The 17,552-nt window shown below is 42.2% G+C and overlaps 1 protein-coding gene across 1 annotated transcript in view; it reads right to left on the reverse strand.

The window, feature by feature from the left end:
- The window catches only part of zfpm2b (zinc finger protein, FOG family member 2b), a 74,559-nt gene that overhangs the window by 37,702 nt on the left and 19,305 nt on the right, over positions 1-17,552 (reverse strand). The window contains exons 4-5 of the mRNA XM_060903925.1: positions 6,880-7,004; positions 76-172 (exon numbers count right to left, since the gene is read on the reverse strand). Of these exons, the coding sequence (XP_060759908.1) occupies positions 76-172; positions 6,880-7,004 (222 nt within the window). The remainder of the gene's footprint in view (positions 1-75; positions 173-6,879; positions 7,005-17,552) is intronic.

A 17,552-nucleotide genomic window follows, 5' to 3' on the forward strand; every position in this document is an offset into this window, starting at 1 on the left:
TTATGGAAACACATCTGAAACAGCAGCAGGTGTGTACGAGGCCGAGAAGGAAATGGTGAAATAAATTATTTTTACCTTTACTATAAACCACACAGTTACTCTTCAAGTCCTCTGTGCTGACCCACGTCACATTCTTCAGCCACTGTGGACCTCCAGTCAGAACCAACGGTACCTGAAACCAGTCATGAGTAAAATCACACAAGTCTCAAGTTCTAAACAGGAAGTAATGTAAGTAATTTCATAAATTTCCTGATACCACAGCGATGTTGAATTCTGCATTGTGATTGGTCAGAAGGTGCTGATTAATTTTCTAGAACTGCAGTTCTGATAGTAGTGGAGCTACACATCACAGCATTATATAAAATCACTCGTTCTCCATATGGCATCATGGGAAAGCTTTTGTTCTCATGAAGATACATTTATTTAATATTCTCTGTAATGATTAGATGTAAAGCTGTAATTTTCCAACACACTTTTAAACACAGGTAAGTTTTCCCGACAGAGGAGTTTATGCTTTGCAATTTGTCAGTAACATGACAGACTGCTTTTTTTTTTGGTAAAGATATGGTGAGGGAACGACTGTTTATAGCTGCCAAATCATAAGTGATAACAGGAACAAACTTGTTTCAAATGTGACTACTGTAATTAGATAAGGCAAAGCCCTATTGTTTTCCTAAGGATTCTTGTTATTTTTGTCATTCTTCTTCCATCTTTTTCTTCAATACTTGGCTATTTTTGAGGTTGTTCCCATGGGCGAAAACTCATGAAATTTGGTAGACACATCAGTCCTGGCCACCACTACTCATGGATAGAAGCTTGGCACCGGGTGTGTCCGGGGGACTCCATACTGCCCCCACATGTCATTGAGACTTTTGCCCAGTATATAATTTCACTTATCCATGTCAAATTTTGTAGGTGTGTGGGATACCCCAAGATGAACAAAACTGTCAGGTACATTGTATTAGCCGTACTCAACAGGAAGTGAGTTATTTTTGGTTTTGTGCACTTTGACACGTGTTACATTTTGACGTTCTTCTCCTAGGCAGTTTGCTGGATTCATGCCAGATTTGGTGTACTGGAGGTACTTGGGCCCTTCGTCGCTGCTTGCGGCTATATTAAAAATTGTAACTGTTGGCTGATTGCTGTGGAATAAGAGGAATAAAACACTTCAAGACACGAAGGTGTAACCAGAAAAAATAACCAACTTTGGGGCAGTAACTCTGCTTCATTACACAACCGCAGCTTTGATTAATTTCCTATAACAGCATATTCCTTCAATAAAGAACAAAAGCTTGTTTATTACCTTCCCAAACTTTGTAATAGATTGATAAAATGTATTAGTCATTGGTAAATGATTAAATAAAAGAGAGAGAGAGTTTGTGTGCGCACGTGTGTGTATGTGTGTGTGTGTGTGTGTGTGTGTGTGTGTGTGTGTGTGTGTGTGTGTGTGTGTGTATGTGCGCACACCACACATGTCTTTCTGAATGACCTCATTGTTAGTGAGCTCTCTAATCCCGTCTCGTCCCCATGGGGATTTTGGGAGTGTGTGAGAGAGCAGCAGGTGAAGTGTGAGCTCTGATCTTTAGCCACATTGTACCTTCACTATCAGCAACATCACACTGCTTCCTGAGACGAGCAGAGAAAGAATTTAAAGAATCTGTGTGTGGCTTCAAATCTGAGTCTGAAGCTCTGAACAAGGCTTTTCTGCATCTGTTGCGATGTGCGGTGACTGTTGCTTAGCAGTGAACCTGCATAAGGTTCACACGTAAAAAAAAAACACAAAAGGTTATGACCTCTAGCCGAATCACAACCGTGCTGATATTCAGTACAACAACCTGCAGCCTTCTGGTCCACCTTATATCACGAATCATGCCCTTTTAAAGAATTTAAGGATTTTAAAGAAAACAATAAAAAGTAGAAAATGAAACACATGAAAAGTATAAAATCGAAATGGATCGTTTTTACCTGAACAGAATGTGTGTGTGTTACTCTACTGTATAGGCAGAGAGAGAGAGAGAGAGAGAGAGAGAGAGTACACACTCCTATTTCTCTCTCTCTCTCTCTCTCTTTCTCCTGCTGAATCCTCTTTCTCCTTATCAGGTCTGCGCAGGCCTCCATCAGCCTTTCCCCACTCTGACAGAAGCAACAACAAAAGCTCAGTGATACAGAGAGAGGAACCTGCCACGGGCACAGATTACCCGTCACACACATACACATACACACGCGCACACACACACACACACACACACACACACACACACTTTCACTCATCTCTTTCTCTGACACACGATGCACTCTGCACGCTCTATTTCTCTCAAACCTCTTCCTTACTGGACACTAAAACACTGTACTCAGTGTACTCACCTCTCTCTCTCTCTCTCTCTCTCTCTCTCTCTCACACACACACACACACACACACAACACAAAGATTTACTGTGACTGAGTCACTGTCCCACACCGATGTTGATTATTTTCCCAGAAACAGCAAATCCTGAAGTGTTTTATTCCTCTTTTACCACCACAATTTGACAACAATTATTTTTATCATGAATTAATGAACAAAATGTGAGACTTATCCATTTAGAGTTACACTGAATGTTCTGGAATGTCCTGGAAACAAGTTCATTCCTGTTACTTTGCTGCATTGAAAAGCTTCAATGTGTCGCTTCACCTCTGACACTGGAGACTCCTTCCAAAAAAAACTCCTTAACCAGAAAAGTTCACCATATCAACAATTATTCTACCCACATTCACTGGATATGAGCAATCGTGTGCTCTGATTGGCTACTTCATTACTAGGGTATCAACTCATATACCGAGAGTAGAGAAAAACAAAATGGCGGAGCATGTCGCTCAAACAACCAAGGACGAAGTAAAAACTCTACTCAAAAACAAAACACCAAAAAATACAAAAAAGCAACAAAATATGGAATAAAAGTATTTGATGGTAAGAACGTATATATATTTTTTTTATTTTTCAAGAATTATTATTATAGCATTTTTCACAAATTGCTCCTGTCATTTCGCCGGTTTGTTTACATTCTAAGCGGAAATGATTTTGTCAGACATTTTGTATAAAGTTTTTATTTATCGAAATTGCAAAAAAATAAAAATGCTCTGTTTCTCAAAATCCAGTGAATGTGGATAGAATAAAACAATTATTTTCCACTCAATCTCGTCGTACATGGATTATAGACAACTCGGTGCTACGCGACTCATCAGCTATCAGCTTATGTATGACTCGATTTCATGGAATAACTGTTAATTATGCACATCTACATGTACATGACAGTGTGCGAAATACTTTTTTGAGCTAGGTTGCCCAGTGGGCAACCTGGCTCAAAAACTAGGTTGCACGTCAAACTTTCAGGTTGCTCCACCTACAAGTGACTTTTTTTTTTCAAATTAAGTACATACATTACCTAACAGCCTTTAACAACCTCACTAATAGCTTTTAACTAAAAGCCTTTAACAATGCTACCTTTAACAAGTTACAAGTCTTCAGTTTCTGATTCTGAAGATTCTGAAGAGGTATAGTCTGGAGACTGATCGGCTTCCCTGCACCTCCTCCCATACGGTGCAGTCCTTGGCCAGTGTGTGCTCTTGCCAGCTGCCCACCATCATCCAATGGCATCATCAGGAGAAAACGTGTCTACTTCCTCTTCAGAGAGTGTAATAGCCATAAGGCCAGTGAGAGTGTCTGCACGCAACCTGTTCCGCCAGTCAGACTTTACCCTCTTCATGAGGCTGAATCCCCTCTCACATTCAGCTGGAGATACTGGCAACAACAAGATGATTTGGACCAGTGCCAGAATATCCGCGAATCTTTCAGAGTGTTCGTGTATAATATTCTGCCACAGGTCGAGAAATTTGATACGGCCAAATGACAACTTTCTTCTGACGATGACTTTCAGTTCACCCCACTGAACAAGGCAGTTAGCAAGACTGTGACCAGCCTTCTCTAGTGGAACTCTGTAGTGATGGAAGATGGTAGATATCTTCTCCTCACCATAGCTGGCCAGTTCTTTAGCAGTAGGTGGCCATGTAGAGGGATCAAACACAAGCACTGAATGGATAACATCATTACTCAATAACGTATCCTTAAAGCGGCTATCAAGGTGGTAGTTGATGGTAGACAAAACTTGCACAGCCTCCTCCACTACTGCCTCCTCTCTTGCCCATCCCCTTGTCAGAGAGAGTGTTTTGTACCTTACTCCTTCATCGTCTTCTTCCACCCCTCCATCATTTTCGTCTTCACTTTTCCTCTGTCCTCACTTAGCTCCTCCATCTTCGTCCTCACTGTTGTGACTTTTGTTGTCACCACCTCCAGAGTGACATCTCTCTTCTGGAAACTGGCACTTAGGGGTGCCAGAAATGTGAACACATAGAGGAGGAACTGCATAAACATAAACTTTAATGACTTCAAAGTCTGTAGCAGACCTTTGGCCTTTGGCTTGATGTCACCAGTGCCAGTCTCTACCACCTGTTCAAGGTATGTGATGAGTGCAACATAGCTCCTTTCTACCACACTAAGTGCTCTCTCTGTGTGGCCAAGCCACCTAGTGCCAACTGTACTTAGAGGCTTCAGAGCTGTGAGGTTCAATGCATTCCCTGTTGCTTTCAGGCCAGAAAGGTTCAGTGGAGAATTCTTGTAAAACTTATACAATGTCTGGAGTGTGTCCACTACATGTCTGAAGTACTGAACCTCGTTAAGAGTGTATTTGAACACCAGTTCAAGCTTGTGACCTGAGCAATGAAGGCCCAGAACATGATTGCCGGAAGACATACTACTCAACCAAGTGACAACTCCTGAAACATGCCCAATCATTACATTTGCTCCATCGACACCTGCAGCGATTAACTTATCACGCCAATCAGTCACACGTAGATCATTCTCCATAGCTTCAACAACAACACATGTGATTGACTCAGCATCTGCCTTTTGCACAGGTTTTAATGCAACGAGTTTTGTTTCTGGTTTACCGTCTTGAAGGATTTGAATGTACACAATCTCCTCTTGAACATTGGATGAATCCGTAGAACATAGGATGGAAAAGAACTTGGAAAAAGCCACTGCAATCTTAAGATCAGCAAACATTGCTTCATGGATGTACATAACAAAAGCTCTTGCATTTTTTTTTTCATTCAAATATGTGGCTCCAACACTGACACCATTGCATTTCTGCAACTGCACAAGGCCTTTGAAGTCTCTGAAGGGCCTTCTAGTCTTCGCCAAGTAGAACGCTGAGCGGAATAATACTTGCATTTGCGAAATTTCCTGCTGTTCCATTCTTTGTATAGCTCGTTGTAAGGGCCTTTCCTACAGGTTATAATAAAAAGAAGTGTCCAGTAAATACGCTATTTTTCCAGTTGGGCATCATTTAATACTGTGCAAAGAGTCTCTTAGGAAAGTCTATTAAAATGGGGGGATAATTATTTTCATGAAAAGAATCAAAATGTGCCAACAAATTAACCTACAAAAATGCACCAAGGCACGCACAAAAAAAGACTGTCCCCCATTGAATCGTTAGCTGATAGCTGTCTCGCCCTCATGGGCGCAGAGTGACCTACTTTGCCTTGCGCAAGTTTAAAATTATTTAAAATCCAACATTGTTTTCATGTGGTAAAATTAAACCATGCAAAGAAAATTACGCAGAGATATGATGATAGGGTTTATTTTTAAACGTATTTCGGAATCACCCAGCCCTTGTACGATTTAAAATGAATTTTGATGGGAAATAAATGGAATTTATTACGAACCTGACACGGTAGTTCTGAGGTTCTCTTTCTTTTCTCGGCAGCCGTGTGTGTATCAGAGGCCTCGTGAACCGTTACACTGGTGATTTTCATAGTTTTACAACCATCGACAAAGGAGGTTTTTCCCCCTGGTGCAAACTGTAAACAGACGTCACACACCATCTTCTCACCGTCTTCGTCAATGATGTGACGAAGCCACAGCCGATTCTTGCACCATTTTTCTTGAAAAGCATAGTTATAGACACGTTTGCACTTGGATTTGGGAGGCTCGAGCTCCCCCGACGTCGTTTCCTCACGATCGGTGTCGGCGTCTGACTCCACCGCTGCCCCTTGTCGTTGTCCCTCAACACTTGGAGTAGGAGCAACAGTTTCCACGTCGTCATCTTCTTCTTGACTGGTTGACGCCTTGGCGAAATACTTGAATAGGGTATTTTGTCCGGTCCCTGCCATGTTTACAAGCGACAAGTGCTCACAAAACTTTTCCAGAAAATTTGATACCGAGGCTCGGGAGTTCAGAAATTTCCATTTATTGTATACAACCAATCACGGGCATATTTTGAGTTCTCGGGAAACATCGCAGTTTCCTGGGTTATTCGTCAAGTTTCGCGCTTCTTGGTGATTGACTTGGCGTTACCGCTTGTTGACGCCACTGTTGGCTGTGATTGGTGGCCAGTTAATTGAATTTGCCGTGTAAGCGGGCACACCCAGTCCAGGTGCCACATCTGAGGGCTGTCGCCAGGGCTGCTGCCATGGTAACGGCACATACCGTATAGCGGCACTTCCCATGCGGGTCGTGTTACGTGTGTCCAAGTCTTGTAGTTCCCAACTCGCTGCTGTACAGCTAATAGGCAGGGGAAAAGCGGTGTCCCTACTGCAAAATGTTTTAAATTATGTTGCGCCAAGCAAAATGTGGTTGCGCGGCGCAACCAGGTATTTCGCACATTGCATGAGGACTGTCCACTGTACAAGCTCCTGTAAAGTTATAGTGCTGTTATGACATAAACCATAACAAGTTAATATTCTGATCTAAGATTCGAATTCAGCAGCACTGCGCTATTACGTGACACATTATATAACCTTTTGCCCTGCAGCAAATGAGTTAATCATCAAAAAGAGCCTTACGACATCATTTCCTCTGGTGGATCTTTCTATTTTCCCAGAGAACGGCCCCCATGTGGTGCCTGGAGGAAGCACCTGACGGGAACGAACGCCTTTTTCTGTTCCGATGCGCACCATCTCCAGCTCTCCTGCAAAAAAAGAGTCATGGAAAAAAAAAGAGTTTAAAAATAAAGTTACAGTTTAATAACAGAGATTTAAATCTTTACAGAAGGAAAAGCATTTTGGATTATATAAAAAAATTGTAATAATGTAATTTTGTACAAGAAAAATGCCATAATCGAATACAATTTGTAATCTTTATTATTCACTATCAAAAAACGACAGCTTCAGTTAAATCTTAGAACAATTTAGTTGTCAGTTTAGTTTAGTTAACATGAGCGCACATTAAGGATGTTTGAAAATTTTCAATAAAATGTATTTCTTTTGAATTAATAATGTAATTTATTTTAAGTCTATAATTTGGGTAATGGTGCTACACTTTCAAAGTGACCTCATCACAATATATCACTGAAAATAAAGTAGAATGCAAAGTTCATTAGAACTTAGTTTTCTTCTTCCCAGGATCTTCAGGATATTTGTATGATGAACTGTTAAATGAAATGTTAAAAAGGAAAGTTTTTCTTTTAAATTAAATATGAACTGTCCTATGATGTCCACTAAAACACTCGCAAATGCTCAGAGGTAGAAATGTGTCAGCGTGGTATGTGAATTCTGGCTGACAGTTCCTCAACCTCAGCTACATCACTCCAGTATATAACTGCTCAATATAATGTACGTGAGACTGTTTGTTATTGTTGGGTTTTTTTTTTCAACTCTCGATGGCACAGGTTTTTTTGTTTGTACCTGCTGATGATAAATTTGTACATTTTGTTGTCCTATTTCCCAAAATATAAACAAATTTGCAGATAAATCACCATGACCCGAACCAGCAGTTACTAAGGATGAATGAATGTATGCTGTAAATAAACATCTTTTTTCCCCTTATGAGTGTCACATCTGTCTGCTTGAGGGTGATGGAATACCTCCCACTAGTGCTCCTCTGTAGCGCTACATCTTTAGCCTCAACCACATACCTTGTGATCCTTTCTGGCAAACTTTCTTTTGACAAAATAAAGCAAATAATGAACCTCCTATTTCTATCTGTGTTCGTATTTGTATTTGTTTAGAACAAATTATCTGTTTACTTCAAGCAATATACAGAATTGTGCAAAAGCCTTAGGCACCCTGGTTTTTTTTCAGTACAAACTTTGTTAGAGATTTTTATTTGATGATTTCTACATTAAGGGTGGCACGGTGGTGTAGTGGTTAGCACTGTCACCTCACAGCAAGAAGGTCCTGGGTTCGAGCCCAGTGGCCGGCGAGGGCCTTTCTGTGTGGAGTTTGTATGTTCTCCCCGTGTCTGCGTGGCTTTCCTCCGGGTGCTCCGGTTTCCCCCGCGGTCCAAAGACATACAGGTTAGGTTAATTGGTGGCTCTAAAATTGACCATAGGTGTGAATGTGAGTGTAAATGGTTGTTTGTCTCTATGTTTCAGCCCTGCGATGACCTGGCGACTTGTCCAGGGTGTACCCCACCTCTCGCCCATAGTCAGCTGGGATAGGCTCCAGGTTGCCTGCGACCCTGTAGAACAGGACAAGCGGCTACAGATAATGGATGGATAGATTTCTACATTATAGAGTCATTACAAAAATGTTTTAGATTCCAAACAGTTTTCCAGCACAAAATGAAATGTTACAGAAAAAATGTTTGAGCATATTGCATAAGAGAGATACTTTTCAGACAAAAAAAACCATAATGAAGGCTACTGGGTTTCACTGCAAAAATTAAGAAGCAAGTGTGACTAGAAGAACTATGGCTGGTTCTAAAACCTACAGCTCATTTCCTTATAAAACTGCACTCATTGTACCTGAGACTGCATTTATCTTTAAAGCAAAGGGTCGTCACAACAAATGTTGACCTTCTTTAATTTATTAGTGTTTGCTGCCCTTTGCATACCACAAGTTGGCTTAGTGTTTAGTGTGTCTGCCTCTCGACTGGGAGATTGTGCAGTCCTACTTGCAGTCGGGTCATACCAATGGCCATCACAGAAATGGTACCTACTGCCATCTGGTGAGGGGCCATGATACAGATGCAAGCAAGCAGTCAAACTCTCGCAGTTACCAGAGGACCGGCTCCCCACTGTAACCCTAGGTATATAAATAGCCAAGAGGCTGAGGGCTATAGAAACTGAGATTGGTACCACCCAATGTGCCTTAAGGGCCTGGTTAGTAGTGGAATGGGAAACTGCCTGGGAAGGCCAGGTCCTGGCATGGGAGGGACTTTGACTTTTGACTGCTCTTTATGTCCCGTGAGTTGGCCTAGTGGTTAGTGTGTCTGTCTCTTGACTGGGAGATTGTAAGACCTACTTGCGGTCGAGTCGTGCCAAAGACCATTATAAAAATGGTACCTACTGCCATCTGGTGGGGCATGCCACAATACAGATGTGAGTAGGGAGTCAAACTCTTGCAGTTACCAAAGGACCAGCCCCCCACTGTAACCCTAGCTATGTAATAGGTGAGAGGCTGAGGGCTATAGAAACGTAGACCAGAGCTGCCACATTTGCCTTAAGGACCTGGTTAGTACTTGGATGGGAGACTGCCTGGGAAGCCCAGGGCATGGCACAGGAAGGACTTTGACTTTTTTGACTGCTCTTTATAGCATTTTTTTAATGTAGAAAGATTTAATTTCTTTAATTTTGAAGGTGTCTTTGCTCTACAGCATTTCTTTGCATGTGCCTGAGACTTTTGTACTCTACTCTGTATGTATTCATATTTTGTATTTGTATCCATGCCTCATACACTGACCTCAAAGTCAAACCATATGGCTCCTATTTGAAATGCACTGTGATATCATAAAGCAACAGACCATCACATAGCAAGCACGCAGTTTCCTTAAATAGTTCTTTCCCCAAGGTCAAATCTTTTATTTTATGCTATGAATAGAATAGCTCTGAGAATGAGTAGACTAATTCACGGAGGCACAGCATCATAAGTTCAAGTTCACCGTCATCTCCTCTCTCTCTCTCTCTGTCCAAACATCTGACCACTGTACCTTCTTTCCTTTTCGCGCTAAATTAACAGTCTTTGACTTTTTTCTGTCCACTTTTCCTCACTCTGTCTCTCTCTTTATCTCTCCAACCCCCTGACCACTACTTACCCACGTGCTCTCTCTCTCTCTCTCTCTCTCTCTCTCCCTCTCTCTAATCTGTAGTGAAGGACTTAAAGGAACCTTATCTCCAGGCTCTCCTGCTTCATTTCATGCTTGATTTACTTTAATTTGTCTGATAGGGCACGAGGATTTGGGAGACGGCCCATCTTTGGGATAAAAAAAAACCCACCACTCTGATATTTCTCAGGCTCATTGTGGTAGGGTTTCACTTCTCTCGCCTCTCCGCTGTGATTTCTTCGAGAGTGAGGAAAGGATGGATGGAGAGAAAAGGAAAAAAGAGACGGAGATGGCTGCTTAGTGTGGTTGGCTGAGTGTGTTTGAACTCAAACAGCTGAAGAAGAAAAGGATTGTGGAGTGTGGAGTGACTTCCTGATGGACTCTCCGCCAAAATCACGCAGAGCTCAGGTGCACTACAGAGCTTTCATTTCACCGTGTGTCAAAAATAAACACGTTTTACACTCACGTGATCCTGTTTACTCAAGAAGCTGGAATTGCTGCTGACTGTGTAGGAAGTGCTTGAGGGATACTCAGAACTCGAACCTGGAGTTCCGACGTGGAAAGTCAGGAATATGTCCTCAACCCCAAGTTCAGCATCTCATATCGATTAGAGTTTAGAGTCGATTATTTTCCCATAACAGCATGTCATGAAGTGTTTTATTTCTTTGGTATTACAGCAATATGCAAAAGCTAGCATTTTTTTAAATTTAAAGAACGACACATTATACAGTACTTTTTATCTGTTTAGAGTTACATTTAATGTTGAAACAAGTTCCTAATCTCACTAATGTCAAAGTGGCTATAAACTTTCATTCCCCATCCACTCTCCATTCATCCATCCATTATCCGTAACCACTTATCCTGTGCAGGGTTGTGGGCAAGCTGGAGCTTATCCCAGTTGACTATGGGCGAGAGGCCAGGTACACCCTGGACAAGTCGCCAGATCATCGCAGGGCTGACACATAGAGACAAACAACCATTCACACTCACACCTACAGTCAATTTAGAGCTAACAATTAGCCTAAGATGCATGTCTTTGGACTGTGGGGGAAACCCATGCAGACACAGGGAGAACATGCAAACTCCACATACCATAGAAAGGCCCTCGTCGGCCACTGGGCTCAAACCCAGAACCTTCTTGCTGTGAGGCAACAGTGCCAACCACTACACCACCATGCCACCCTATCCACTCTCTCATTTTTTAAATTTCTCTTAAAAAACAAAAACAAAAAACTCAGCTTCTTATGTTACAGAGAAACCACAAAGCATAAACTTTTCTGTCCTGAAGATGTTGGAAAACTCGGTCACAGATCATTGTTACAAAGCACTGACTCCTCAGTAGACTCATAGTAGTGGAGGGCCTGGAGCAAACACAGCCCACAACCTTCTTCTTCTTTAGTGTTCTGCCTGATGGCAGGTCCATCCATCAGAGTTTCTAGGGAACATTACAGTAGTGGTTTCCCATTGCCTTCTACTGGATTATTATAGAGGTTTTCTCCACTCAACTGTTCACACCTATGGACAATTTAGAGTAGCCAGTTAACCTAACCGCATGTCTTTGGACTGTGAGGGAAACCAGAGCACCCAGAGGAAACCCACACAGACAAGGGGAGAACATGCAAGCTCCACACAGAAAGGCCCCCCATTGGCCACTGGACTCGAACCCAGAATTTTCTTGCTGTGAGGCGACAGTGCTAACCAACTGCACCACCGTGCCACCCAGTCCACAGCCTATAGATTGGAAAAGTGGAAGGAGAGATACTGCTGTGTCTATAGACCCCTTCGCAGTAAACGTCATTCATACATAAGCGGAAATTGCGCACGCAGCCTGGACCCAAAAAAGACTCAGAAATGCCTAGTTGTTGTGTTTTCGGGTGTCAGAATCGTAGCAGTGATTGGGTTAAAATGTTCAGAATTCCAGCAGGATCTCACCCATTCCAAAAAAATCGCCGACGTCTATGGCTACAAGCCATCAAACGTGTAGACTGGGATGAAAGCACTATCAAAAATGCACGGGTTTGCAGCGCCCACTTCATCACAGGTAAGATCAGGCTATTTATTAAATCTTTCTTTTTTATTCTTTCTAGTCTTCGTTTATTGATGTAGCAAAATACTTTGGTAACGTTTGTCTGATTAGCTGGGTCATAGTTACACAATGTAATGAATATTGTTAGCATGTTAACTTAGCTTTGCATGCAATTTTGTTTGTAGGAGAGGTCTCGCTTGACTCAAGCAGTCCAGATTTTGTGCCATCATTATTTGTGTATGCCGAAAATCACAATTTTAAAGCAAGGATGGAAAGGTAAAATTGTGTGCCCTCACTCTAAATGCCAACTTACGTTGACTGCTCTAACCTAGCTCCCGCCCCATTCAGTTTCATTTCTGGTCTCTGCCTCTCGCTTTTTACGCAGCTCTGATTTCTCTTAGCTGCACTCTTTACACTATCATTCCTTTCATGCCATTACCTCCTGCAAATTGCTGTTTAGTGTCGGTATTTGCTGTTGTAGCTAAAGCCACATTGCCATCACATCACTGGCATAATTTGATTAAAACAAAATGAATATGAATGTCCCATTGTTAATCAAGTTGTACATGCCCGCACATAACATAATCATATGCATCTAAAGACTTGTAGGCACGAAGTTTTTCGTGGGTGTACACTGAAGTCTTGTCAATAAGGTACGAGTATATATCTGGCTATTGTATACCAGGGAACTTACTAACATCGTCCGTCCACTCTTTTATTAAATGCGGATCCGGTAGGCGATGTCCACTTGTTAGAGTTAACTTATTTATGTAGCATTCTCGATCTTGTAACGACAATTGTTTTGCATAATCTGACAGCTCATAATGCCGGTCTATGGGCAGCGCCATTGTTTCTGGGTCCAGGCTGCGCGCGCATCCTGGCAACGGTCGGTTTGTTTACAAACATGCGAAGGGGTCTATAGTGACCAATAAAGTGGAGGCAGAGTGACTGCTGCCCACCCAATTAGGTCCTGCCAAGTCTAAGTGAAAGCCTGCCCAGTAGAACAACTCTCACCAGAAAACACTGGGTAACCCTGAATAGAGCAAGAGCAAAAGTGGGCAAAACTGGAGACAATCTCCATAAGTGGGGATTCATCACTAGTGCTGTGTGTCCCTATGGTGAGACACTACAGACCATTGACCAGATCCTTTGTAGATGTTCACTGGCACTAGTGTTGTAGTACTTGAGAACAGTCTTGGTCTCAAGACCACTTTTTGAAGGTCTTGGTCTGATGTCCGAATCGACTGCATTTTTATTTGGTCTTGTCTCAGTCTCAGACATAGAGGACTTGGGATTTTATTTCAAGACCAATCAAAGCCACAACTGTGTGGATTTCACAAAATTGTCTGATTTATTTGTTTATTTGTTAACATCATTACTGTCATTGGATGTAAAATTCCCTGCTTCAAATGCAACCAGTAACGTGACTCACTGCCTATTCAAAAATGTTCTTCCTGTTAAAAGCTGTCACCCCTCCCCCAACCCCCTTCACATCCACTGGTCTGGTCCTGGTCTTGACTCGATCTTGCTCTGCCTTGGTCTTAGTCTTGACTTGATCTCAACCTCCCAAAGTCTTGGTCTTGTCTTGGTCTCAATACACTTTGGTCTTGGTGTTGACTTGACCTCAACCCCTCAAAGTCTTGGTCTTGTCTTGGTCTCATCTTGGTCTCGATACACTTTGGTCCTGATCTTGACTTGATCTCAATCCCTCAAAGTCTTGGTCTTGTCTTGGTCTCGGTACACTTTGGTCTTGGTGTTGACTTGACCTCAACCCCTCAAAGTCTTGGTCTTGTCTTGGTCTCGATACACTTTGGTCTTGGTGTTGACTTGACCTCAACCCCTCAAAGTCTTGGTCGTGTCTTGGTCTCGATGCACTTTGGTCCTGATCTTGACTTGATCTCAACCCCTCAAAGTCTTGGTCTTGTCTTCGTCTTGATACACTTTGGTCTTGGTCATGACTTGGTCTTGGTTTAGGCGGTCTTGACTACAATAAAAACTGAGACCCACATACTCTGACCAAGACCTAATGGAAGCAAACAACACTTCTCTCCCATGGATACAACAGTGGTGTGACAAGATATAACGATGATGACTGGAGACTCCTTCCATAAATGTGAAATAAACAGAAAACTTCGCCACAAACTTTGAAATAAGTACGGACAACACTGTTATTTACTGTAACTTTAAATATTAAAATTCAAGCAAGCATGGTGCATCAATCTACGTCTAGTTACTTTTTTTTTTAAAGAATACAATTCATTCTCTACTGATTCACTTTCAATCCAAATCCTTTCAGCTGAAAACAAAAAAAAAAAAAAGACAAATTCCAGTGTTTCTTTTTTTTGGCACACTTTGAATACGAAGCTCAAAAACTCCTCCAAGCTAAGAGGCAGTGTGTGTGTGTGTGTGTGTGTGTGTGTGTGTGTGTGTGTGTGTGTGTGTGCATGGCTGATAAACAGAATGATGATCCAGCAACATGTCTTTATCCACCGGCTCGGCTTTAATTAATGCCGACTTGTTTGCTGAAAAGATGATTAATACGCCAGCGAGAGCGGCCTAATTGAATACGGCGACAACACGAGCAATCAGTGAGCAACACACTGCTTTGTTCAGTGTAGATTAGCCTTTTTATCAGTGTCATTATCTATATTATTATTAGCATTTTTATTATTATGAGGTGGTGTTTTAATTCCGCTGACAGGCATCTCCACTGCGGGCTGTGTTTAATTCATCACTGACAAAAACTGAGGGAAAGTGTGAATAAAAATCCATATGGAACTAAAACCAAACTGAACATCTGCTTCATCTTCTTCCTTCTTTCAAATCTACAGTATATCATACAACATTTAAATCAAACAGTTGACGTGTACGCTCTGAGCTAGGCATGTTATTCGACGCGTGTTTTCGACACTCACATTTTATTAGCTTCTGTTTTGTTGTTATTCATTAAAATGTGTGTTGAAGTGATTGGATTCAAACTTGAGGTCTGTGCATATAGTGAGGAGGAAATATCACAAACGACCTCTGACGGAATTCGGTAGTTGGGCGGAGTTACCCACATGGGCGGAGTTACACATACAGTAGGGCAAAAAAGTATTTAGTCAGTCACCAATTGTGCAAGTTCTCCCACTTAAAAAGATGAGAGAGGCCTGTAATTTTCATCATAGGTACACTTCAACTATAAGAGACAGAATGGGGGGAAAGAATCCAGGAAATCACATTGTAGGATTTGTAATGAATTAATTGGTAAATTCCTCAGTAAAATAAGTATTTGGTCACCTACAAACAAGCAAGATTTCTGGCTCTCACAGACCTGTAACTTCTTCTTTAAGAGGCTCCTCTGTCCTCCACTCGTTACCTGTATTAATGGCACCTGTTTGAACTCATTATCCGTATAAAAGACACCTGTCCACAACCTCAAACAGTCACACTCCAAACTCCACTATGGCCAAGACCAAAGAGCTGTCAAAGGACACCAGAAACAAAATTGTAGACCTGCACCAGGCTGGGAAGACTGAATCTGCAATAGGTAAGCAGCTTGGTGTGAAGAAATCAACTGTGGGAGCAATTATTAGAAAATGGAAGACATACAAGACCACTGATAATCTCCCTCGATCTGGGGCTCCACGCAAGATCTCACCCTGTGGGGTCAAAATGATCACAAGAACGGTGAGCAAAAATCCCAGAACCACACGGGGGGACCTAGTGAATGACCTGCAGAGAGCTGGGACCAAAGTAACAAAGGCTACCACCAGTAACACACTACGCCGCCAGGGACTCAAATCCTGCAGTGCCAGATGTGTCCCCCTGCTTAAGCCAGTACATGTCCAGGCCCGTCTGAAGTTTGCTAGAGAGCATTTGGATGATCCAGAAGAGGATTGGGAGAATGTCATATGGTCAGATGAAACCAAAATAGAACTTTTTGGTAAAAACTCAACTTGTCGTGTTTGGAGGAGAAAGAATGCTGAGTTGTATCCAAAGAACACCATACCTACTGTGAAGCATGGGGGTGGAAACATCATGCTTTGGGGCTGTTTTTCTGCAAAGGGACCAGGACGACTGATCCGTGTAAAGGAAAGAATGAATGGGGCCATGTATCATGAGATTTTGAGTGAAAACCTCCTTCCATCAGCAAGGGCATTGAAGATGAAATGTGGCTGGGTCTTTCATCATGACAATGATCCCAAACACACTACCCGGGCAACGAAGGAGTGGCTTCGTAAGAAGCATTTCAAGGTCCTGGAGTGGCCTAGCCAGTCTCCAGATCTCAACCCCATAGAAAGTCTTTGGAGGGAGTTGAAAGTCCATGTTGCCCAGCGACAGCCCCAAAACATCACTGCTCTAGAGGAGATCTGCATGGAGGAATGGGCCAAAATACCAGCAACAGTGTGGGAAAACCTTGTGAAGACTTACAGAAAACTTTGACCTCTGTCATTGCCAACAAAGGGTATATAACAAAGTATTGAGGTGAACTTTTGTTATTGACCAAATACTTATTTTCCACCATAATTTGCAAATAAATTCTTTAAAAATCAGACAATGGGATTTTCTGGATTTTTTTTCGCATTTTGTCTCTCATAGTTGAGGTATACCTATGATGAAAATTACAGGCCTCTCTCATCTTTTTAAGTGGGAGAACTTGTACAATTGATGACTGACTAAATACTTTTTTGCCCCACTGTATGGGCGGTGTCAGACACATGGGCGAAATATTATATTAACTCCAGCCTCACTGTGTGGTTTGATGTAACCCCAACATATCCCACTGAAACTGATGGGTTGGAGATTGTACACACTCCGAAACAGTACAGAATTCAGTCTGAGGCCTTTATTATACACACATACTGTAAATATGGCACTGTTTATCAATTCATAATATCATCCCTCTGAAAAAGTGGCATCACGTGGAGTATATGGGAGATGAGATTCTAATCATAGATATTGCTTATCCTGGTGAACAAATTTTATATGGATGTTTTTATGGATAAAATGATTTGAAAGTGAGCTGTAGGTAAAGGAGGTGAGTGCAGGGTCGGCTTCTCCTTTAAACTGTGGACACAAAGTCTTTATAGGAAAAAGACCAAAGACACTGGCATCTGGCTAACTGTCTCTCTCTCTCTCTATCTGTCTCCCTCTGGCTATCTCTGTCTATCTATCTCTATCTGTCTCCCACGCTCTGTCCATCCATCCATTATCTGTAGTCACTTATCCTGTGCAGGGTCGCAGGCAAGCTGGAGCCTATCCCAGCTGACTATGGACAAAAGGCGGGGTACACCCTGGACAAGTCACCAGGTTATCGCAGGGCCGACAGAGAGACACACAAACCATTCACACCTACGGTCAATTTGGAGTCACCAATTAGCCTAACATGCATGCCTTTGGACTATGGGGGAAACCGGAGCACCCGGAGGAAACCCACATAGACACGGGGAGAACATGCAAACTCCA

Source organism: Neoarius graeffei, chromosome 22 (genome assembly GCF_027579695.1).
Source record: "Neoarius graeffei isolate fNeoGra1 chromosome 22, fNeoGra1.pri, whole genome shotgun sequence".
NCBI lineage: Eukaryota > Metazoa > Chordata > Actinopteri > Siluriformes > Ariidae > Neoarius > Neoarius graeffei.